This window comes from Globicephala melas, chromosome 3, assembly GCF_963455315.2.
Source record: "Globicephala melas chromosome 3, mGloMel1.2, whole genome shotgun sequence".
In the NCBI taxonomy this organism is placed as follows: Eukaryota; Metazoa; Chordata; class Mammalia; order Artiodactyla; family Delphinidae; genus Globicephala; species Globicephala melas.
The window spans coordinates 151,698,461-151,722,192 of NC_083316.1; the positions used below are offsets into that span (position 1 = coordinate 151,698,461).

General features: G+C 48.3%; 1 protein-coding gene across 3 annotated transcripts in view; it reads left to right on the top strand.

The window, feature by feature from the left end:
- Nucleotides 1-9,336, top strand: part of ZNF346 (zinc finger protein 346) — a 30,337-nt gene extending 21,001 nt beyond the window's left edge. For 2 of the 3 annotated variants that reach the window (XM_030846841.2, XM_030846844.2), the window contains exons 6-7: nt 1,244-1,337; nt 3,685-9,336. In XM_030846841.2, the coding sequence (XP_030702701.2) occupies nt 1,244-1,337; nt 3,685-3,772 (182 nt within the window). In that variant the 3' untranslated portion in view covers nt 3,773-9,336. The remainder of the gene's footprint in view (nt 1-1,243; nt 1,338-3,684) is intronic. The other variant, XR_009563515.1, reaches the window with a different exon arrangement.
- Nucleotides 9,337-23,732: the final 14,396 nt, after the last annotated feature.

Here is a 23,732-nt window from a genome sequence, read left to right on the forward strand (position 1 = left end):
AGGGGAGCTTCCCTCGTGGCGCAGTGGTTAGGAATCTGCCTGCTAATGCAGGGGACATGGGTTCAAGCCCTGGCCGGGGAGGATCCTACATGCCGCAGAGCAACTAAACCCATGCGCCACAACTACTGAGTCTGCGCTCTAGAGCCCGTGAGCCACAACTATGGAAGCCTGCACGCCTAGAGCCCATGCTCCGCAACGAGAGCAGCAAAGAGTAGACCCTGCTCGCCGCAACTAGAGAAAGCCCACGTGCAACAACAAACACCCAATGCAGCCAAAAATAAATACATTTTTTTTTTAAAAAAAAAGGTGTCAGAGGACTCTTGAAGTCATGTGTACAGTTGCCTGTCTTGCGCAGCTAGCACCTGGCATGCTGAATAAGTACAGCCTTGGCAGTCAGCCAAGCCTGCTTGCCATTTGCTAACTCTGTGTTCTTGGACATGTAACCATGCCTTATTTTCCTCATCTCTAAGAGAATAATGATAATGGTTTTCACAGAATCATTATGAGCACCAATCAAAATTATATGAAGTGCATGGCCTATATCAGGCACTTGGTAAACAATAGCTGCTTTTTATTGTAAGTATGATGGTTGTGGTATAGTTGGTTTATTGTTGAGTAAAGCTGAGGATCAGAAAGGGGAAGGGATTTAGCCAAGGTCACGTGAATGCAGAGCCAGGAGTCCAGCCCCATATCTTGGTTCCTGGCCCATGCTCTCCCTGCTAGACCATGTGAAGAAAGGCCACTTTGTCACTGGAGCAGCCCTGGTAGTGAGACAGGGTGTCTGTGAGCCCCACGGTAAAGAGAGAGAGAGAGATTGATTTTGCTAACAGGCCTCATAAATTACTGTTACTGCAAGCCCAAAGAGAGTGGCACCTTCCCAGAGATCTCTTAGCTAAAGGCATCCTTAATGAGGCTACTTAGCACAGTCAAGGTGGAAAAGACAGTTACACCAAATGTCACCTCTTTGTTCTAGCAATCTTTTATTTACTCAACAGACAGCTACTCTGGACCAGGCTCAGTGCTGGGACTGAGGGCACAGAGGGGAACGAGGAGGTTCCCAGCCCCAGGCATACATGTGCCCCCTGAGCATTGAGGCCACTGGGATTCTTATCAGGGCCAATCACCTAACCTCACCCCACCCATCCATCTTCAGAAGGGCATTTGCACATGCTGTGGAAAGCAGCAGTCCCCAGGTCCCTTCTTATTGGATAACTAAGCATCTTGACTTTTATGTGTGTTTCAGCCGGGAAGGGCTACGCCTGCAAGACATGTAAGATAGTGCTGAACTCCATAGAACAGTACCAAGCTCATGTCAGCGGCTTCAAACACAAGAACCAGTGAGTAATCATACTTTGAAATTCAAGAGCCTGCAGCAGGAGCTCAGGGCTTTGGAAGCAGAACAAAGCCAAGGTACTCCTTGGCTAAAAGGGAATCCTGGCAGTCTTTTCTGCCAGTCAACAGAAGCTCAATCCATTAACAGAAAGTTCTTCTCCCATCAGCTTCTCCCCAGCCTTTAGACCTGTTGGGGTGAAGGTTTTAGTAGAGAAACATAAACAATTCCCTTGGTGGTCTCCTAGATTTTTTGGCTGTCAGCAGTCTGACTAGGGAAGCTCCCCCACCCCCACTCACCACTGGCCTGAAGACCTTAGTCTTCACTGCCATCAATTATGTGGCAAGAGCTCCCTCTACTGGTTATTACCAAATATGACCAGGTTCTTTCATCAAATATTGAACACCCTCTGAGCGGTAGCCAAGACAGACCCAGTCCCTACTCTTGTAACCCAACATTCTGATGGGAGGAGACAAACAGTAAGCATGTAAACAACCAATAATTACAAATTGTGATAAGTTCTTTGAAGGGACGAGATTAGCAGAGTCATCTGTTCATGATAATCTTGAAAATGACTAACATTCTTTGTTTGAGCTCCTGGTCTGTTGCAGGCCACATGCCAAGCAAATTCTCTCAGGTAATCCTCACAACAATCCTGGGAAGAAGGGGTTATTACTCTGATTTTACAGATATGGCAACCACCGTTCAGAGTGGTATTATGAGGCAGAGCCGTAATTCACACTGAGGCTTGTCTGGCTCACAGCATGCTGCTCCAGGGCATCATGCTGACAAGGGGGTTGTGGCGCCATATGATATAAACAGGTGAGGTCCTGCCGGGGAGGGCCCACATGGTTCTGTCCCTGCCTCTCAGAAGGGAACTGTGCAGTGTGGGCAGTGTGCCACAACATAACCTTCTGAGATAGGAATTATCCCCGTTTTACAGATGAGGAAACAGTTTCAGTCAGGCAAGTCTGCTAAAATGATTGCTTTGACTTTGGTGATTGGTTCTGCATTGCTTACAGAGCCAAATGAATAAAAGTGGTAGAAGTACAGAGTGTTGGGGTCAAAACATCCCTGGTCCTCTCTGCTCTGCCTGAAGTCTCCTCTCCTACACTGCGGCTTTATTGATAGATATGTCTTTAACGAGAGGACTCTTGAGGTTCCTCTTAGATATGGACTTGAGACAAGCCATAGAAACCTGGCCTGCATCTCACTCCTGTTTCAGCATACCTCCCTTGCAGCTTGGCTGGTGGCAATTTTGTCAGATAACGTGGAACCAGTCAGAGCCCTACCCTGGGACTACCCAGACTTGAAAATGCTAGTGTTGTTTACTGTTTTCTTCCTACACTTCCCAGCTGTGTGACCTTGGGTGAGTCAGTAAACCTCTTTGAGTCTCCAATTCCTTTTCTGTAAGATTATAGTACAATTTGTTGGACACCTAATTCAAACTCATTAATTTGCACCAGCAGCTCCAAATTAGGACCCCACACACACACTTTACAACCCAAGGAAACCGAATGTCAGGTAGATTAAGTAACTTTGCCCACAATCTCATAGTTACTTGGAGTCAGACCCAGGATTCAAACCTCTGACTTCAAAGTCTATTCATTTTGCTCTGCCATTTCCAAATGGAGCTCATTATCCTCACCTTATGGGATGATATAAGGGTTAGAGATAATATATGTGAAGTTCTAGTCCTGATAAGGGGAGCTGTTAGAGATAAGCTTTCACTCATTCAACAAAGATTTATTGTGTATCTATTATGTGCCAAGCCCTGTTTTGAGCACTGGGGCTACAGTAGGAACCAAGACCAATGCTGTTCCCTGATCCTTTGGATCCCCCTCTGGTGGTAGAAGCAGATCCTAAACAAATCCATAAGCATATAAGACAATATCAGGTGGTGCTAGTGGGATAGTGATAGAAGAGCCACTTTACATTTCATTCCATGTGTTGGGGAGAATGGTCATTCTGTACCGTCCAAGTCACGTAGGGCCCTGTAGGCAGAATAAATGATTTGGTATAGAGGAAACACATACGCTGCAGTCCTGAATCTACCACAAAAAAAAAGCTTACTGTGAGCAGGTCACTTATACTTTCTGAACTTTAGTTTCCTCATATGTAAAATGGGGGTGCTGGTCCCCCCCTTGCAGAATTAGCATGAGAATGAAATAGGATACTGGAAGCAAGACACCCGGCCTTGTGCCTAGCATGCAGTGGCCCTCAGTAAAGGAGAGCTGCCCTGCTTATTACTCCATGCCCTGGAAGAGCTGTACTACCGTTGGAATAAGCTACCTGGAATACCATCACAACCACTACAAACTAACCCTGTGCCTTTGTTCCTTCTCAAATTACAGGTCACCAAAAACAATGGCATCACCTCTGGGCCAGATTCCCATGCAAAGGCAACCCATTCATAAAGACTCAGCCACCTTGGAAAACTAGAGGTGTTTCTGTCCAGCACTCCAGGTTGAACCAGCCATGAGCCAACTTTCTGTGACTATGGTCAGCCCTTGGCTCCTTCTTCCTCCTTTCTTACACCTGGAGAATACACAGGCCTGAGGCAGGAGTGGACCACAGAGAGCGTCTGATTGGTCCAGGCAAATCCACCCCTGCTCCTCCCCTTTTTGGAATGGGCCCTGTAGGTCAGGATGAGGGAAGCAGAGATCTTGACAGGACTTGGGGTATCCCAGAATGGTAGTTTGGAGGACGGCCTTTCCCCTCCCCCAGCTCCTCTGGGCTATATGTCATGAGGCCCCAGGCCTATCTTTCCTTTGCAGGTCAGTTTTGGACCAGTCCCTGCAGCTGAAGAACTGAGCTCTCCCTGGGCTCTAGGTATCTCCAGTGAAACCTGGAGCTTTCACGCCAGACCTTGGCCTAGGCAGGAAAGGGCAGATGGAAGTGGCTGCCACATGGAAACTTGGAGTTAATATGACACTCCCTCTCCCCCAAAAGAGTGCAAGCTTTCCTGAGCCTGGGATCAGATGCTGGCCAGTTGTACAGATTTCTGCCGACTGTGAAGTCTCCTCCTAGAGCAATGACACAGTCCTGGCAGAGCATTGCTATTCCTCTTACCCCCCATTCTCCACAGTTCCTGAATGGTGCTAAGAATCTGCAGCAAGTGAGGACAAGCTAGAGCCGAAGGAGGCCTCAGTACCCAGTGGGATGGGTACTGGAAACCTCCAATAGAGGCCTTTCCCCTCCTCCATCAGAGGTGCTCTGACACAGGGTCACGTGGGAAGGTCCCCACATGCAAATTTCCTTGATGGTTTTGTACCCTTAAAAGGAAACTGCCGGGCTTCCCTGGTGGCGCAGTGGTTGAGAGTCCGCCTGCCGATGCAGGGAACACGGGTTCGTGCCCCGGTCTGGGAAGATCCCACATGCTGCGGAGTGGCTGGGCCCGTGAGCCATGGCCGCTGAGCCTGCACGTCCGGAGCCTGTGCTCCGCAACGGGAGAGGCCACAACAGTGAGAGGCCCGCGTACCACAAAAAAAAAAAAAAAAAAAAAAAAAAAAAAAGGAAACTGCCTTGTGCCAGCCAGCTCAGAGGTTAATTGCTGCCCTTCAGCCCTGCTAGCCCTCTCCTTCCCCTTGTGCAGCAGACCATCTGCCCAGGTTGCTGTGGTGCTAGTCCTCCCCCATCATCCCCCAGGAGATTCTGGGGACCAAGGAGCAGGATGGGCCCCTAAGGGAAGAAAAGAGCTGGTGTAAGTTTCTGCAGTGAGGAAACAGACTTTTCCCTGACCCCACACCTAGATTTCTCTAACACTGCTGTGTTTTATGGCCTGGCACTTCACTGGGAGTGGACTTTACCTTGTAGCTTTCAAACAGGAATTCCAGGGAGAGTTACCATCTGAGGTCCCTCTTCACTGGGTCAAAGAAGCCTGCAGCTGCTCTCGTGATCTCCTCCCCACACTTCCTGTCCCTTCGCCTGTAAATGCCTTTATGTATCGTGTATGTGGGTGGGGGGGGTGCTTATGCTCTATCTCTTGGTCACTGAAGCATCTAAATAAACAATTTCTCCAATGAGCCAGACTGCAACTTAACAGACCTGGGATTTGGATCTAGTATGTCTGTCTTTACCTTTACCCTCACCCTGCTCAGACTTCCCAGCACCCTAAATACTGATTTGAAGACTTGGGACGGAGACAGGCATCCAGTTGCTTGGCAGCTCTGTAGAAAACTTGCAGATGCCCTAAATTCAATACAAGCTCACCTGCTCATCCACCTCCTCCCTGTCCTGGAGGGCCTCACAGAGGTCTTTAGAAGGTTTAAGCTGGGAGTCTACTTTGTTCGAGATGCTCATGTGGCTGCTGTGTGGAGAAGGAATGCAGGGGAGCAGGAAAGGAGACAGACATACAGGGAGGCCAGAATGGCAGCTGTATCCAGGATGGCTCTCTCCAGGCTAACTCCTTCAGGGCAGAGACCTAGCCTCATTCATCTCCATTCCTCTAATGTACAGAGTGGTGTGTCACATAGTTTGTTGAATGAAAGAATGAATGAGGATGCATAAGAAGAGATGGCCTTTTCCCACTCAGCTAATACACAACAGTAGGTTTGTTCCATGGGACTTATCATAGCCCTGGTGGGAAGAACCTTTTCCATGACCCAGAAATGAGCTGGGAAAGGAGTGCATGTGATGGAATCAGAAGCCCTTTGTACAACGTTTGTTCCAGACAGCCAAATTTGAGGAAGGTGCCCAGGCAGCCTCAGCTCCCATCCTTCACTCAGCAAGCCGTTCTTGGGCACCTGCTCTTCGCCAGCTGGGAAAGACCCTACACAGCTCTCAGCTTCTAAAGCCTAGACTGCCTTAGCAATTTCCCGAGAGTCCTTCTACCCCACCCAAGATGTCACAATCAGCCCCGTCTACCAGGCAAGGAAGTGAAGGACAGAGAGGTGAGTGAACTGCCATACTATGAGCCCTTGACCTGCAGGATCTCTTAGTCTAAATTTTTTTTCTTTTTTTTTTTTTGGCCACGCTTCCCATGGCATGTGGGATCTTAGTTCCCCGACAGGGATCGAACCTGCGCCCCCCGCATTGGAAGGGCGTAGTCGTAACCACTGGACAGCCAGGGAAGTCCCAGGACCTCTTAGTCTGGATTCAGGAGTCCCTGCCAGCTGTGTGCCCAGCCCTGTTGGCCTGGGGATGCAGGAATGAACACTCTCTTGCCCTTGGGGAGCTCATACACTGTTAAAGATGATTATGGCAATAATTAGAGGGTATACAGGGTGCTGTGGGAATGCATAAGATGCAGGCACTAACTTAGCCAAGGGTATGAAAAAACTGAAGAAGTTGGGAAACTAGCATTTGATCTGTATAACAGCATTTTGAGCTAGGTGATGACATTCCATTTTATAGGAAAGGAACAAAGCTCAAAGAGGTATACTGATTTGCCCAAGGTCTTGCTGCTAAGAAGCAACAACATGGTGGAATCTGGTTCTCTAGATTCCTAGTCAAGAGCCCTTTACAGACAAGGACAGAGTACTTCCCACATGACCCCTGGGCCTGCCTCACTCATCTGGCATGGCCATGGTCTCACAGAGCAAGTAGCCACTCAGCAGGGGCAGCAGCAGAACCCACAAAACAGACTGGACAGGGCTCAATGGTTATTCTATATTCCAAGCCCCACACACACCTCTCATAATTTTACCCAAGATTCCTGGTATATTAGACTCTAGTTATAACTGTAAGAAACTTAGGACTATCCTGGTGGCGCAGTGGTTAAGAATCTGCCTGTCAATGCAAGGGACACTGGTTCGAGCCCTGGTCCAGGAACATCCCACATGCCACAGAGCAGCTAAGCCCGTGCGCCCCAACTACTGAGCCTGTGCTCTAGAGCCCAGGAGCCACAACTACTGAGCCCGCGCACCACAACTACTGAAGCCCACCCACATGCCTAGAACCCATGCTCCGCAACAAGAGAAGCCACTGCAATGAGAAGCCCATGCACCACAACGAAGAGTAGCCCCCACTCGCTGCAACTAGAGAAAGCCCACGCGCAGCAACAAAGACCCAACACAGCCAAAAAGAAATAAAAGAAAAAAAAGATAAACTCTAAAACAAAAAACATATACCAAAAAATAGGCCAAAAGCAGAGCACCAAAACTCAAAGAATATAGAAGAAGAAATATAGTGAATATAACAGAATCTAATAAAATTCAACTCAAAGCTATATATAAGAGACTGTGTTATAATAAAGTGATCCAGAATGTCTGAAAATGAAAGGTCTAGAAGATAATGGTAATCACCTAAATCTGAATCTCTCCACATATCATCCCAGAAAAAGCCACAAGACCAACAGGACCAGAAATAACACCATCTATGACCAATGTCTTCAGCATTATTAGGAGACAAAACACCACAAACTTCAAATGACCAGCGAGCAGAGAAATAAACAACAAATTCTAACAGAGCTCCCACTGCTGCTGCAAGTCTGTGAGTACACAGAACAGAGAAAGGGAAGGCTTAAGAGACTGCATGAAAAATAAGAAAAAGATGAAAAATTTAAAGCACAGACAAAATCATCTTCAGAATTAGAATGTCCCACACCAAGTAGCCCCCACTCGCCGCAACTAGAGAAAGCCCGTGCATAGCAATGAAGACCCAACGCAGCCAAAAAAATTTTTTAATTAAAAAAAAAACTTAAAGCAGTTACCTAGAAAAGGAAATTTACTGATTCACCTAATGAAAAATCCTTGTACAGGGACGGCTTAGATTCAGGTTCTGACACCATCATCAGGAGGAATTTAATCTCACTCTGCTTTCCTGTGTGGCCTCTTTCCTGGGCAGACTTTCTCCAGAAGGTGGAGATGGCCACTGGCAGCTTCCGGTTTATATCCTGATAGATTGGTAACTGCAGTGGAAAGAACATCTTTCTCTTGGTTCCAACAAAAAATTCTGGAATTGACTCATTAGCTGGTTTGGATCTGTTCCCATCCCTAAACCAATCGCTGCAGCTAGGGGAAATGGTGCTCTGATTTGGGGCCTGGGAAGGAGTATCCTCCACCTAAAACACATTGACTGAAAGAGGGAGAGATGTGCATCCCTAAAAGAAGAAAGTGTGGCACATTGACTGAAAGAGGGAGTGATGTGCATCCCTAAAAGAAGAAAGTGTGGAGCTCCTTCTGTACCAGGGGAGAAGAGTGGATGTGGGTGGGAAAAAATAACTGTTGTCAGCCGTACTCAGTGATTATCTTTACTTGACCATTTCTTTAATTTTTTGAGATACAGCATACATTCAGTAATGTGAGCCAATTTTTAGAGTCCAGTTTGATGAGTATAGTGTATACACCTGGGCAGTCGCCCTCCAGATCAAGATATAAAACATTGTCAGTTCCACAAAAGGTTGCCTTGTTTCCCTTCCTAGTCAGTATCCCACAGAAATAAACACTGTCTTGACCTCTATCACCATAGATTAGTTTTGCTTGCTCTTGAATTTTATAAAAAGGGACTCATACATACATCCACTTTTGCTCAATATTATGTCTGTGAGATTCATCCGTGTTGTGTGTATCAGAAGTTCATTTTTTTTTTTTAAAGTTCATTTCAGGGACTTCCCTGGTGGCGCAGTGGTTAAGAATCTGTCTGCCAATGAAGGGACATGGGTTTGATCCCTGGTCCAGGAAGATCCCACATGCCGTGGAGCAACTAAGGCCGTGTGCCCCAACTACTGAGCCTGCGCTCTAGAGCCCGTGAGCCACAGCTACTGAGCCACGTGCCACAACTACTGAAGCCCACGTGCCTAGAGCCCGTGCTCCGCAACAAGAGAAGCCACCACAACGAGAAGCCCGCACACCACAATGAAGAGTAGCCCCCGCTCGCCGCAACTAGAGAAAGCCCACGCACAGCAATGAAGACCCAGTGCAGCCAAAAAAAAAAAAAGAAATAAAAAAGTTCATTTCTTTCATGCTGTATAGTGTGCCATTATATGAATATACCACAATTTATCCACTCTACTGTTAATGGACAATTAGGTTGTTTCTAGTTTTGAACTATTATAAATAAAGCTATTGTAAAAAATTTTGTATGCGTCATTTGGTGTGCATGTGCACGCATATACCCAGGAGTGGAATTGCTGCATCATAGGGTAGGTATGTGTTTAGCTGGACTAGATAATGCTGAATACTTTTCCGAAGTGGTTCTACCAACTTACATTTCCACCTGCAATGTAGGAGAGTTTGTGCTCCACATCCTTGTCAGCACTCGGTATTGTTGATCTTTCTAATTTTGACCATTCTGGTGGCACCCAGGAATTTGAATCCAAGGGTCTTGTCTTCATATGAGGGCTCCTCTTACTCTGAGCACCCCTGAGATCAGGTTTGAATTTCTGTAGGCTGGAATGTTCTCCAGTGTGGCCCAAGACCCACAATACACAATCCAGAAGGTAAACATCAGAGGAAGTTCCTGCCCATGGTTCTGTGTCCAAGGGAGTTCTCACAGAGGGAAAGGCATCAGCCCTGGAGGGGCAGCCCAGTGCAGTGGCAAAGAACTCAGGCTCTGGAATGGGGCAGCCAAGGTTCAGACCCCAGCTCTGCCACTGCTGGGCTATGTGATCTTGGTTAGTTGATCTGTGCCTCAGGGTAAAACATTAGTACTTACCTACCTTATAGGGTTACTGAGAGAATTAAAAGAATAGGTACATATGAAACAATTACAGTGACACATGAGAGATGCTATGTAAATGATGACTACTGTTTCTGTCATTGGCCTGGGAAGGTAAGTCTATAGGCAGATGAAATCTGGCTCAGCCCCCTGTATTAAGGCTCAGTGATTTATGAAATGCCAGAACATAATTCAGTCTGATTGAGGGAGGAAAAAAGGCAACATGTTGACCAAAGGCGGTTCTTCCCTGGGCTCCAGCAAGAAGTCATCTTCCACTGATACGGAACTTCAACTTATCTCAGGCACCCCAGGTGCTGCAGCCAATGACACCTGAGGAGAAGATGAAATGGAATCGTGCAGGTAAAGCTCTTAGCTCAGAGCTGGATGCACAGCAAGTGTTGGCAAGCAACTGCCCCTCAATGCAGACACAGAACTGTGTATGTACCCATATAGCTGCCAGGAGGAATGTCATGGAGGACACTGGTCTGGGATTCTGGATCCCTGGGCATTGGTCTGAGACCTGTCACCAGCTTCATGTGACCTGAGGCCTAGGTATTTTCTTGTGAACTAGAAATTGGAAGAAATCACAGTTCTCAGCCAAAGTCCTAAAGAGGTGGTGATGGGCAGGGGTTCTTCCCAGAGATGGTAAAGAAGAAAGACCTTCCCTCATAGCAGCCCCTGTCAAATGAGCTGCTCCAACCCCTAACCGGGCCTTCTGATGGGTAGTCAATAGTGTCAAAAGAATAGGAAAAACAATTTCTCCCTCTCACCATCTGTCCACCTAACAACCTCACCTACTCTGCCCTGTGCCAAGCCCATACTACAGAGAGGGCAGACACGGCCCTGCTCTGGCACTCCCAGTCTCGTTGTCCTCCATTAATGCCGCTTCATCCATCCAGGAGCTTCAAAACCCTGAAGAAACCTTATGGTTCTGTAAATGGGTCAACTCTATAGTGCAATGACCCCACCAGCCACCAGGTGGAGAAAGCTCCTTTTTTTGGTGGGACATAGTAAACCAGACTCAGGACCCTACGATTTGTTTGTTTGTTTGTTTATTTATTTTATTTTGGCTGCATTGAGTCTTTGTTGCTGCGCGCGGGCTTTCTCTAGTTGCAGCGAGCGAGGGCTACTCTTCGTTGTGGTGCACGAGCTTCTCACTGTCGTGGCTTCTTTTGTTGTGGTGCACGGGCTCTAGGCATGCAGGCTTCAGTAGTTGTGGCACGTGGGCTTAGTAGTTGTGGCTTGCGGGCTCTAGAGCTTAGGCTCAGTAGTTTTGGCACACGGGCTTAGTTGCTCCACGGCATGTGGGATCTTCCCGTACTAGGGCTCAAACCTGTGTCCCCTGCATTGGCAGGCGCATTCTTAAACATTGCACCACCAGGGAAGCCCCAGGACCTGCTGTTTGAATTAATGCCAAAGAGCATAGGATGACTTTTCCTGAGCCCCTGTATTTGATATTTCATTTAGCTCTCAAGACTACTTGGAAAGGTTCAATTTAACAGGAGAAACTCAGAGGCAAAGTCTTGCAAAGCTTACACAACTAAGACATAGCATGGCGAGATAATGACCCCCCATGCTCCCAAGTCTTAGCATAACTTACCAGGTGTCCCTCTGGAAGATACCTCTGAGGACTGTAATTTAGTCACCTGCCTGGGAGTACACCTGATGTCTAGCCAGCTTATCAGCATTTCTTTTACTCTTTTTGCTTGAGTAATATCTCTGCTCCATTCTTAGACCCTGTGGTTCTGAGAGACTAAAACTACTCCCTGTTTGCAGGGATGAACCTGTGGCCCAGACCTGGGCAATCAGAATCATAAGTCTGGAGCTGTTAGTAGCCATCTTTGCTAACACATAAGGATAGTCTGCCTGATAATTAAGTCAGCACAGAGGAAAACAGAGCTGAGAGATGAGAAGAGACTGATTTTTAATGAGCACCTGGATCCAACCATGCCTGAAGCTAATACTCTTGGGACTTTTTAGTTATGGGTCAGTCAGTTTAAATTGACTTTCTATCATTACAACCAAGAGTTCTGCCTAATACACGCTCCAGCTCCCCTTATCAACCTAGAGATTTCTACTCATCCTGAGAAGCTTTTTCAACTCACCCCAAGGCTGAGTTGGCTGCCCTTCTGTGCTCCCAGATGCCCTGTGCCCCCTCTAGCATTACTTTTAATATTCTGTGTTATGATCTGTTTAATTCCCTGTCTCCTCTTTTAAACCAGAAACCCTCGGAGGTCAGGAACTGGGTCTTATGCATTACCCTGGGTCCCTGGTGCTCAGCATAGGACTGTGATTATCTTAATAACTGCTTGGTGATTGAGTAAATTAATGGATAAGTGAATAAAAGTGGATATGGGTTGGTGTGGACCATTGCTGGAATTTTCCACAAATTTTTTTTTTTTTTTTCTTGGCTGTGCTGGGTCTTGCTTGTGGCATGTGGTATCCAGTTCCCTGACCAGGGATCGAACCTGGGCCCCCTGCACTGGGAGCACAGAGACTTAGCTACTGGATACCAGGCAAGTCCCTACACAAAAACTTCTTGAAGGAGCTGAGTCTCTAGTGATTATCAGGGTCAAAGGAACCAGGCTGCTGGGTGGGAAGAAAGTGAAAGGACACAGAAGTTATGGGGTATAGTAGATTGTTTCAATAATGGTCTCTCATGATTCTTTGCCTCCCTGGGTCTGTGCCCTTTTGCAGTGTGACTTTGTCACTCTAGGCATCAACATGGGGAGTCCATTTCCCAACCCCTTGAATCTAAGCTGGCCTCGAGACTTGCTTTGCTCAGAGAATGCAGTAATGTGACATTGTGCAACTTTCAAGGCTAGGACTTCGGCCGTGCAGCTTCCACTCCTGCCACCGTGCAAAGAATTCTGGGCTAGACTGCGTGGAAGTGAGAGACCACGTGGAGAGAGAAGCCAGCAGTCTGTTCCACATATATGAAGGAGACCATCTTAGACTGTCCAGTCTAAGTGGAGTCACCAGCATAGGCGATCTCAGCAGGTACCAGCAGAACTGCCAGGCTGAGCCCAGCTAATCCACAGAATCATGAGGAATAATAATGTTTTAAATCACTAAGTTTTGGGATGGTTCATTGCACAGTAAAGGATCACAGAATCACCAAGTATCCATACCTTGTTTTGCCCTCCTCTATCTATTTATCTGTCTTCCTATAATAGGATTTTCCTGGAGGAGCCTCACCCTCAGCTCCTGTGGTCTGGGTGGGGATGACCTCTACCCTCCTGGCTTCTGCTAGAAGCTTTGGGAAAGAGTTGCCAAATAGGAGGGTCTTGAGCCCAGAGCTGTTGGTAACCTTCTTTGTCACCTCTTGGGGAGCATCTGCTGGAGAAAGGAGCCCTCAGGGAGAAAAGAGAAGAGAGAATGAGTCATGATCTAGCTGTTCCTGAAGACTGTCCACCCCTGGACTTTAAAATGCAAAAGCCAATCAATTCACTATTTTGCTTAAGCCCATTAGAGTTGGGATATCTGTAACTTGCACCTGAGGGCCAGGAAGTTGGATAGGAGCTGAGCAGTTCCTGGCAGAGGGCTGTTAGGGTAGGAGAGAGGTCTCTGGAGTGTATGGGAAAGGGAATTTATTTTTCCTCAGTGCCTACTATATGCCAGGATCCTGGAATGAGACACAATCCCTGTCCTAGAGGACCTAATGGGTACAAGTGACTCATTACAATTGTGATAAAATGCTGGGAAGGAAAATGCCCATACCGCCAGAGCATATAATAGGGGGACTGAGACTGAACTGGGGGTGGGGCAAGGGAGATCTCCCTAAGGAAGTGACATTCACGCTGAGACTGGAAGGTTTGAATAGGAATTAGGCTGTGGGTGACAGGGGAGAGGTGCCGGGGAGGGGTACGTGATGTTCCAGGCAGAGGGAACAGCATGTGCCAAGGCATTGAGGCAAGAAGATGCTTGTCACCTTGAAGGAGGGAGAGTGTGTCACCAGGTAAGGGGAGAGACTAGCAGGAGCCACGTCCCTGAGGATGTATCAAGATTTTCAGCAGAAAGCAGCAAAAATAAACTCTAGCTAGTTTAAGTTCAAGGAACTACCAAGAGCACTAAAGAACTGGGCTCAGGCTATATAGACAGCATCCTGCCCGTATCACATCACAGAACAGGTACAGAGAGGACAACGTTGTCCCCACCAGTACTAAGCACTGGACACTGCTGCCTGTGTCCCTAGTCCAGCTAGCTCAGACATGGGACAAGATTTCACTGCCCTGTGCCCAGGAGCTCAGTCTTGTCACCACAGCCCCCACCAGAGAACATTCCTCCTGGGGCTCCCAAGCCCCACTTGTGGGTATCACTGGCTCTCTGGAGTGGATGGCTCAAATTGGCAGAACGTGGGCCTTAGCTGGAAGAGAAACTGGGGGAATAGCTAGCATTTTCTGCTCCTGTTCTAAGAGGTGAACTCTGCCACAGAAAATGGAGGTATTGCCCAAACCTTAGAAAAGGGTTCAGATGACAAACACCAGAGTAAGATCTGATCTTATGGTGGTTCTAAAATATGTCCATGCTTTTTTTAAAATAGTCCTCTCTTCAGGAAGTCAAGTTTAATTTCCTCTCCCCCACCCCAAGTGGGCTATAATTAGTGACTAACTTCTGACAATTAGAATAACGTAGGAATGACGGAGTATGACTCTGAGAGTAAATCATAAAAGACATGCAGTCAGTCTTTCTTGGATCATCAGCTCTGAAGAAAAACAGCTGACATGTCCTGAGGACACTCAAGCAGCCCTGTGGAAAGGCTCACATGGAGAGAAGTGAAGGGCTCCTGCCAACAGTCAACCAAATGTTTGTTATTTTAAGCCATTAAGTTTGGGGTTAATTTGTTATGCAGTCACAGATAATTAATACAGGTCTTCATTCTAAAAGTAATGGGAAACCATTGAAAGGTTTTAAACAAATTGGAGCAGTGACATGAATTTGCTGACATGTAAACAGATGAGTAGTATGGCCTAAGAGCCAACAGAGGATGGTGGAGACACAAAAGGGAGAGGAGAAATTTCTACTGAGGAGGATATTTATTAGGAACCTCTTATTTATAAAGAGTTTTGAGGAAAAAGAAGTCAAATTAGGGACAAATTAGGGACTGGTGGCACAGTGGTTAAGAATCACCTGCCAATGCAGGGGAGGCGTGTTTGATCCCTGGTCCGGGAAGATCCTGCATGCAACAGAGCAACAAAGCCCATGCGCCCCAACTACTGAGTCCACGTGCCTCAACTACTGAAGCCCACATGCCTAGAGCCCATGCTCTGCAACAAGAGAAGCCACCACAATGAGAACCACGTGCACCACAACAAGGAGTAGCCCCTGCTTGCCACAACTAGAGAAAGCCTGTGTACAGTAACGAAGACCCAACGCAGCCAAAAATAAATAAATAAAAGTAAATAAAATTTTTTTAAAAGTCAAATTAACTTAAGAAAAAAGTATTTGGCTCACATAAATGAAATGCTCAAAGAGGTAATGGCTTCAGGCATGGCTGGATCCAGGCATACTTCATCTTTTGGCCCTCTTGTTTCCTCTGTTGGCTTCACTCACAGGCAGGCTTACTCAAACAGCTCTAGGCTTCCATATTCATACTTCAGTAACCTCTGAGAGTGTTAGTTTCCCATTAGTTCCAATAAAAGGCCCAGATTGGCTCTTACTGGCCCTGTTTGAGTCGCATGCATGCTCACCCCAAACCAGTCACAATAGGCTGGGATGGAATATTCTCATTGTCCAGGTCCAGGGGCACATGCCCATCACAGGAGCCAGGAAGAAGTGTTGGCTCTACCCAAACATCTCATGAATTCAGAGTAAGAGAGGGCCAGGACCTCAAAGAAAATTAAGAGGCTGTTTCCAAAGAGAAGAAAAGGGTTTAAATGTCCAGATCAGCATGGTCAGGAAATGTCTCAGAGAAGAAGGAATGCTTGAGAGGAGTTCAGAAAGCTGAATGGCAGGCATCTGGTGGGATAGCTGGAGGGAGGGAAGGAGGGACAAGAAGGACTCAGGAAGGACAATCCCAGCAACAAGAACAGCAAGTGCAAAGGCACCAAGGTGTGAAAAATCGGACCTGTTCAAGAGGGCTTGCCTGGAGCTCAGTGCAGCTGGAAAACAGAGAGGGGAGATGGGACAGGAGAGAGCAGTAGACACCAGTTTTGAAGGGTCCTGAGTGCCAGGCTGAGGAGCTGGGGTTGCCAGTGGGTGTTGGGGAGAGAGTAGTTGAAGCTGAGGAGTGACTTGGTTAGGTCTGTGTTTTAAATAAGTCATTGTGGGGCTGATGAGGAAATTGGTGATACAGAGGCTATTATGTGCTTGCCCAATGCTCAGGCACTCCTTTTTAATAGACCCAGGTTTTGGGGTCTTCACTGGTGGTGCAGTGGTTAAGAATCGCCTGCCAATGCAGGGGACACAGGTTCGAGCCCTGGTCCGGGAAGATCGCACATGCCACGAAGTAACTAAGCCCATGCACCACAACTACTGAGCCCACGTGCCACAACTACTGAAGCCGGTGCACCTAGAGCCTGTGCTCCACAACAAGAGAAGCCACCACAATGAGAAGCCCGCATACCGCAACAAAGAGTAGCCCCCACTCGCCGCAACTAGAGAAAGCCAGCGTGCAGCAATGAAGATCCAACGCAGCAAAAACTAAATAAAATAAAATTTTAAAAAAATATTTAAAAAATAAAATAGACCCAGGTTTTGTTAGGGGAGACAATGTGTCCACCAGAATGAATGTATGTACTTCCCAGCCTCCTTTGCAGCTAGGCATGGCCATGTGTCACTGTCTGGTCAAAGAGATAAAATCAGAAGTTTCTTGGTGCAGATTCAACTCTTTGGGTCTTCTTCCTTCCTCCTGCCTGAACACAAATGTGATGGAAGGAGTTGAAGGTACCATTTTGCAACCATGAGGGAAAAGTCTAGAGAATTGAAGAGACCACAATCCTAATGACTTCAGAACCACCTTCACCCACCTCCAGACTTGGGGCTAAGTGGGGGATGAATAAACCCTCATTTTGTTTAAGCCCTTGTCATTTAGGTTTTCTATTATTTGTGTTGAAACAAAATCCTACACGGTCTAGGTAGTAATCAGGCAAGGTAGGAAAGGGTGAGGGTCCCTCTGGGACTTGTTTCCTAATTCCCTTCAGACCACCAACCCTCTAACCCTTCCTGCCCAGACTCTGCCACTTTCCAGCTATCCTGGCCTCCTCTTTTCTCCAAACAAATGTTCATTCCAAGACCTAGAGGGTGTACACCCAAGTCTATAAAGACCTGAGTCTGGCAAACCATGAAAACTCCCAGACATTCTGTGTCCTAATAAGCCAAGACACAGGCTCACAGTATCTGAGACCAGGAATGAGGGACCAGGGGTGCTGCTGAGATTCGGGGAAGTAGCAGGACTAGCCCAGAGAGAGCCTCAGATCCCTCGTAGCCCATTCCCCTCCATCGCACTTGGTCCAAGGGGGCCTTCCTGAGAGCACTCCCAGACGGCCAACATCAAGGGCAGGCTCCCTGCTTCCACCACCAAGGGCCTGGGCAGCCTGCAATTCCTGGCTTTGCTGTCGCCAGAGTAGAAATTGGATGTAGATTCTCCCACTGGGTGGGGAATGAGGAGATATGAGGGCTGGAGGAGAGTCACAGTCCCTCCCTTTTGGTCACAGGAGTGTATTTCCCATACCTTGGAGCGGGTCCTATCTAGGCCCATAGTTGCTAGTATTAGTATTGGCTACTCTTTCCTGAATACGGGCTGTGTGCATGACAGTTTAGACACATCGTTATCACACTGAGTCCTCACAGAAGAGCTGTTACTCCCATTTTACGGAAAATGAAACTGAGGCTTAATGTTAAGTGACTTATCCAAGGTCACAAAGGTTTCAGCATTCAAACCCTCATCTGTCTGGCTCTAACACCCAGCCTTTCACCACTCAGTTTCTCTCAGTGTCACCTCCATTTTGCAAGCCACGCCAGACCTCCCCAGAGCCTGTGGGAGAAACCAGAAGAGAAAAGGGTTGGAAAAAATGGCAAAGTAATAATAACTGTCAATTCTGAGTAGCAACTGTATGCTATTACCCTGTGTGCTTTTTCTATGTTTTAAAACGTCCTCAAAATAAAAATTGTTTTAAAAGAAAGAAATGAAGGAAAGAAGCAGAAAGCGCAGGACTGGGTCAGAGGCTGGGGCCAGGCCTGTGCTGGAGTGGGGCCTGGTCAGGGGCTCAGGGCAGCCCTTCTGCACTAGAGCCCCAGTGTTCACTGGGCCTGGCTGCCATCCAAGAACAACAAGGTCGGCACCAGGCAGTGTCTACCCCCTCCCCACGACTCTGCTCCCAGGCAGGTGGGGGGTAGGGCCTGGCCTCAGGAGTCCCTCCTGGCCCAGCCTTGCAATCCAGGATTCCAGAGCCTGCCAACCCCTGCCTTGTGCCTGGTACTTCATAAGTGCCCCATCAATACTTGGCCAAATGGGCAGAGGGAGCAACACCCAGACCTATCACCCACAAACACACTCACCTTCAGGTGAATCTCCACCTTTCTGGGCCACAGTTAAGGATGGGGGCAGAAAGTAGGCTGATGTGTTAGCACCAACCAGCCCAGCTCTGCGGAGAGTCACCCTGAGCTCTCCCTCCCCTTTTTCTTCCCAAAAGAGTAGGGTTCAAGTCTCACTTCCATTGTTCACTTGCTATGTGACTTAGGGCAAGTCATTCCATCTGCCTGAGCTTCTGTTTTCTCACCAGCAAAAGGGAGCTAAGGATTCCTACCCCCATTTGGCTTGAGGGAAGGATCAAAGATACAATGAATGGATAACACCTAGCCTAGCCTGTTTCCTGGCATACAGTGGGAACTCAGCCAAGGTGAGGACTTCTTCCTTACTTCCTGTTCTGGTGAAAACCATTCTCTTAATTCATTCATTTCCTCCAAAACCCCTGAGGAAAAAGAAGTAGGGGGACTTCCCTGGTGGCGCAGTGGTTAAGAATCCGCCTGCCAATGCAGGGGACACGGTTCGAGCCTTGGTCCGGGAAGATCCCACATGCTGCAGAGCGAGTAAACCCGTGTGCCACTGTGGGACTCGAGGGACATTGTTCCAGCTAATGATTAAGAACTCTCCAGACAATAGGGGCTTCTTAGACAATGGGTGAATTTCCAGGATGTCCGGCCCCCTTCCGAGAAGGAGGGAGATAACAAAATGTAAAAAAGGTGTCTGTCAAAGACCAATCAGGCAGCTGGGGAGAAGGAGGGAGATAACAAAATGTAAAAAAGGTGTCTGTCAAAGACCAATCAGGCAGCTGGGGACAAGTTCCCTCTCTGGTCCGAGCCTAAGCCGGGACCAATCAGCAGGAGAACACAACCAAATCTATAATTTACATACGGGGAAGTGGGAACCTATAAAACTGACATATTCGCACCCAAAAGGGTTCCTTCTTCGACCTCCTGCGTGAGGACCAAGGAACCCCGGCGCCCAAAAGGGTTCCTTCTTCGACCTCCTGCGTGAGGACCAAGGAACCCCGGTGCACCGGCCTTCAATAAACCTCTTGCGTTTTGCATCGACTTCCGACTCTTGTTGTTTCCTGGGCGAGTCGAAACTCCTAGGAGACCGCGCAGGTCTAACACCACAACTATTGAGCCTGCGCTCTAGAGCCCACGAGGCACAACTACTGAAGCCTGTGCACCTAGAGCCTGTGCTCCACAAGAAGTGAAGCCACCACAATGAGAAGCCCGCACACTGCAACAAAGAGTAGCCCCCACTTGTCACAACTAGAGAAAGCCTGTGCACAGCAACAAAGACCCAACACAGCCAAAAATAAATTAATTAATTTTAAAAAAGAGGAAGTAGGGGTGAGCCCAATTTTCTGGATAAAGAAACTGAGGCAGAGACAGTTAAAGACAGGATCACAGGACAGGATCACAGGATGGCAGGCTGCTGGGCCTCTGTTAGGAGTGTGGGGTGTGTGTGTGTGTGTGTGTGTGTGTGTGCTTGAAAGTCTTTGAGAGAGATTGCAGATGTAACTGGTGATAGATTGTTTGCAAGAGAGTGAGACCATGAAGGCAAGACAGGTTTGGATGTTTCTCCCAGACCCCCTCCGCATGTCTCCTTCTGTTCTCTGTTTACTTATCTATCTTTCCCCATTACAATGTCAGCCCCTTTATCCCGGAGACTTAGAACAGTGTATGCCGTATAATGAACCTTCAATAAACGTTCGGTAAATGAGTGAATGAATGAATGAACGACCTTGTGAGAGATGGTCAGACCCTGCAGAGGGTCAGAGTGAGAGGTTGTGTGTTTGGGAGGGGGGCTGGACAAATGTGTGCAGATGTGGGGGGTAGGGGCAGGATTGTCAGTCTGAAGGACTTGGGCATCTCAGGGGACAGAGATTGCACAACTTGGACTATGGAAGCCTTATTTTGCTTTTGGCTCAGGTAAACCTGGGAAGTGCCTGGAAGCTGAATGAAAGCTATGTGGCAGCTCACCCCACCCCACCAATAACCACATTCACTGAGGAGCCAGCAGAGGACCAGCGGTGGGGAGCTGAGTCTCTCCAGGAGTCCGGGAGGTCTGGTGAGGCCCTCTCTGGGCAGGAGGCTCCCACTTGCTGGGCATACCCAGTGCCAGGAGCCTCATCTTTCCAGGGTGCTCCAGTAAGGAAGGAGGGGAATCAGGACGTTTTTAAAAGATAACAAACTATTTTCTTGGAACTCTGCTCAGTATTCTGTAATAATCTAAATGGGAAAAAAATTTGAAAAAGAATCGATACATGTATATGTATAACTGAGTCACTTTGCTGTACACTTGAAACTAACACAACTTTGTTAATTAACTATGTTCCAATATAAAGTAAAAATAAATAAAATAAAATAAAAAATTGGGCTTCCCTGGTGGCGCAGTGGTTGAGAGTCCGCCTACCGATGCAGGGGACATGGGTTCATGCCCTAGTCCGGGAAGATCCCACATGCCGCGGAGCGGCTGGGCCCGTGAGCCATGGCCTCTGAGCCTGCGCGTCCAGAGTCTATGCTCCGCAACAGGAGAGGCCACAACAGTGAAAGGCCCGCGTACCGCAAAAAAATAAATAAATAAAATAAATCAATAAATAAAATAAAATAAAAAATAAAAAGATAACCAACTATTTTCTGATTTATCTTTGGGAGGAGACCATTCTTTTGTTTGAGAAGGAAAAGGAAAAATATAACTTTAATGGGCCTTTTAGTTATGCAAAGGAAAAGCCTCTATCTTATTGAGAGTAAGGGCAGAGAGGGCTAGACTTCTCCGCATAACAAAGGAAAAGGAAGCTGCTTCCCCTAGGGCAGTGTCTCCACCAGCCAGAGCACTGACCAGGAGGCATGCAAGAGACCCCAGTTGAAGGGTTTCCTTTCTCCTCCAGAAGCCTTCAGAGGAGCACGGGGCTTGGACTTAATGTGAGGGTTGGGTAGAGGTCAAGGGTCGGCTAACCTAGGACATGCTCAGCAGAGCTGTGGGTGCAGGTGAGACAGACCTGAGCCTAGAGGAGCGTGGTAGAGCTATTCCGGGTGCACCTATTGTGTACCAGGCACTTGAGATATAATGGTATGGCCTGCAGGCAGTTCCTGCCTTCTATTTACAGAATTAACTGTTTAGTTACAATTTTGGAACATGTGATGAGGAATTAACAAGTCCTAAATAATCACAGCTAACATTACAAAGCAAGTGCTGTATGTCAGGTAGTGTTCTAAAGGCTTACACATAAGAACATATCTACTTTATTTTTTCTTTTTATTGAGGTATAGTTGCTATACAATCGAATATATATATATATGCCACATCTTTTTTATCCATTCATCTGTTGATGGACGATGCTTAGGTTGCTTCCATATCTTGGCAATTGTAAATAATGCTGCTATGAACATTGGGGTGCATGTACCTTTTCAAATTAGTATTTTCATTTTTTTCCATATACACCCAGGAGTAGAATTGCTGGGTCATGTGGTAGTTCTATTTTTAGTTTTTTGAGAAATCTCCATACTGTTTTCCACAGTGGCTGCACCAATTTACATTCTCACCAACAGTGTGTGAGGGAAACATGTCTACTTTTTGCAACCACTTCTTGAGGATGATACTATCATTATACCTGTTTTACTGATGAGAAAACGAAGACACGGGGATGGAGTAACTTGACAAGGCCACGTGTGATGGTGCTGAGATTTGAGTCCTGCAATTAGTGATCTGAATCACTTCACTCTCTGCTTCTTTCCCCATGCTCACAGGAGAGAAGACATGTAAGAGGAACTGGCAAGTTAAGAGGGCTTCTCTGGGGATGAGCTGAGACCTAAGAATGAGGTGGAACTATCCAGACCTAGAGCGGAAAGCTCATCCCAGGAAGTGGAACCACATGTGCAAGGCCCAGAGGTAGGGTGGGAGCAAGGAAGAAGTGAATGAAGGCTTCATCTGGAGGTGTGGGCGGGGCCAGGTCATGCTAAGAATCTCTATAGGAAACTATTGGGAAGTTTTAAAGAGATGGTTGTGGTCGGTACAGCCAGATTTGTATTTTAAATATCACTCTGAAGGTTGTGAGGAGAACGGATGGGGGTGGGGGCAGAGGGGGTGGTCTGTATGACGATTGCGCAGAAGACAGAGGAGCCAGGTTAAGCCAAGGTCTGTGGAGGTGGCAGCTCTGGACTGCTGGGTCTTGTTCCCTGGGAGGTGAAAAGCAGGGGATGGAGCGATGGACTAGAACTTGGAAGCCAGGCCTGGGTGGGGCAAAAGAGGCGGAGTCTGAAGGGGTGTGCCCAGCCGGGATTGGGCTGGCCTCCTAGGGTGCTCGGCGCATTTGGGTTTGAGGAGTGGCCTCCAGCTGAGCGAGACGCTGTGCCACCCGCTGTCAGGAGCTGGTCTAGGCCAGGCGGGACCAGAGATGGGCGGGGCGCTGGGCCTTTGCAGGCCAAGCAGCTGTCAGGATAGAGCTGGTCCAGGAGGGGCGGGGCCCGAAGTAGGTGAAACCCGAGGTGGGCGGGGCGTTGCACGCCGCTGTCGCGGGTGCTTTCCTGGCTCTCTGGCCGGGGGCTGAGCAGCTCCAGAGCGGAGTCTTCGGTCTCCCTGGCCGCGGGGGTAGGGGCTGGCGGGAGCTGGGACCGGGGCCACGGAGGACCCAGGTGAGTTGGAACCTTGTGCCGGGAGCGGGGCCATCTAGAGGTTCGAGGTGAGCTGGGACCCTGTGCAGGCCCAGGCCGCGCTCCCAGCCGCCAGGGGGCGAGCGGCGGCGGGGCTCCGGGAGCTGACCCCTCCCAGCACTGGGAACCTGGGCGTCCGCTCGGCGAGGGGGTGAAGGGGACGGTAAATCAGTAACCCGCAGCGCACACAAGGGCCTTTTGTCCCGCTCCGTCCAAAGAGCACCCTGGCCGCGGAGCTGGTTACTCATTGCCCACCGGGGCGGGGGCGGGCCAGCTGTCCCTGCAGCTCCCTTCAGGACCCGCTGACAGGCACTTCCCCTCAAGGTGGCCGGGTAGGGGTGGAGGAGGAACAGCGCGCTGGTCCCTCTGCTGCTGGACCGTGTGCGCGCCCCGAATAGAGATGAGCAAGTTGAGGCTCCGAGAGGTGCAGTCATTTGCCCAGGCTCCCCAAGCGCTTGAGTGCGAGAGGCTGGAGAACACAGGACTCCTTGATGCCAGCGTCAGGCCCTTCGACCCCACGTGCAGGGCAGTCAGTCGGTCAGCTGCGGGCAGGTGACCCGACTAAGGTTCTGAGGTCAGGGTAGCCTGGGGGTGGGAATAAAATCCCTGCGCCTCTCACTCCACTCCCAACCCAGAAAACTGCCCTCCCTGCAGAGCAGAGCAGAGTGAGGGGATTTCA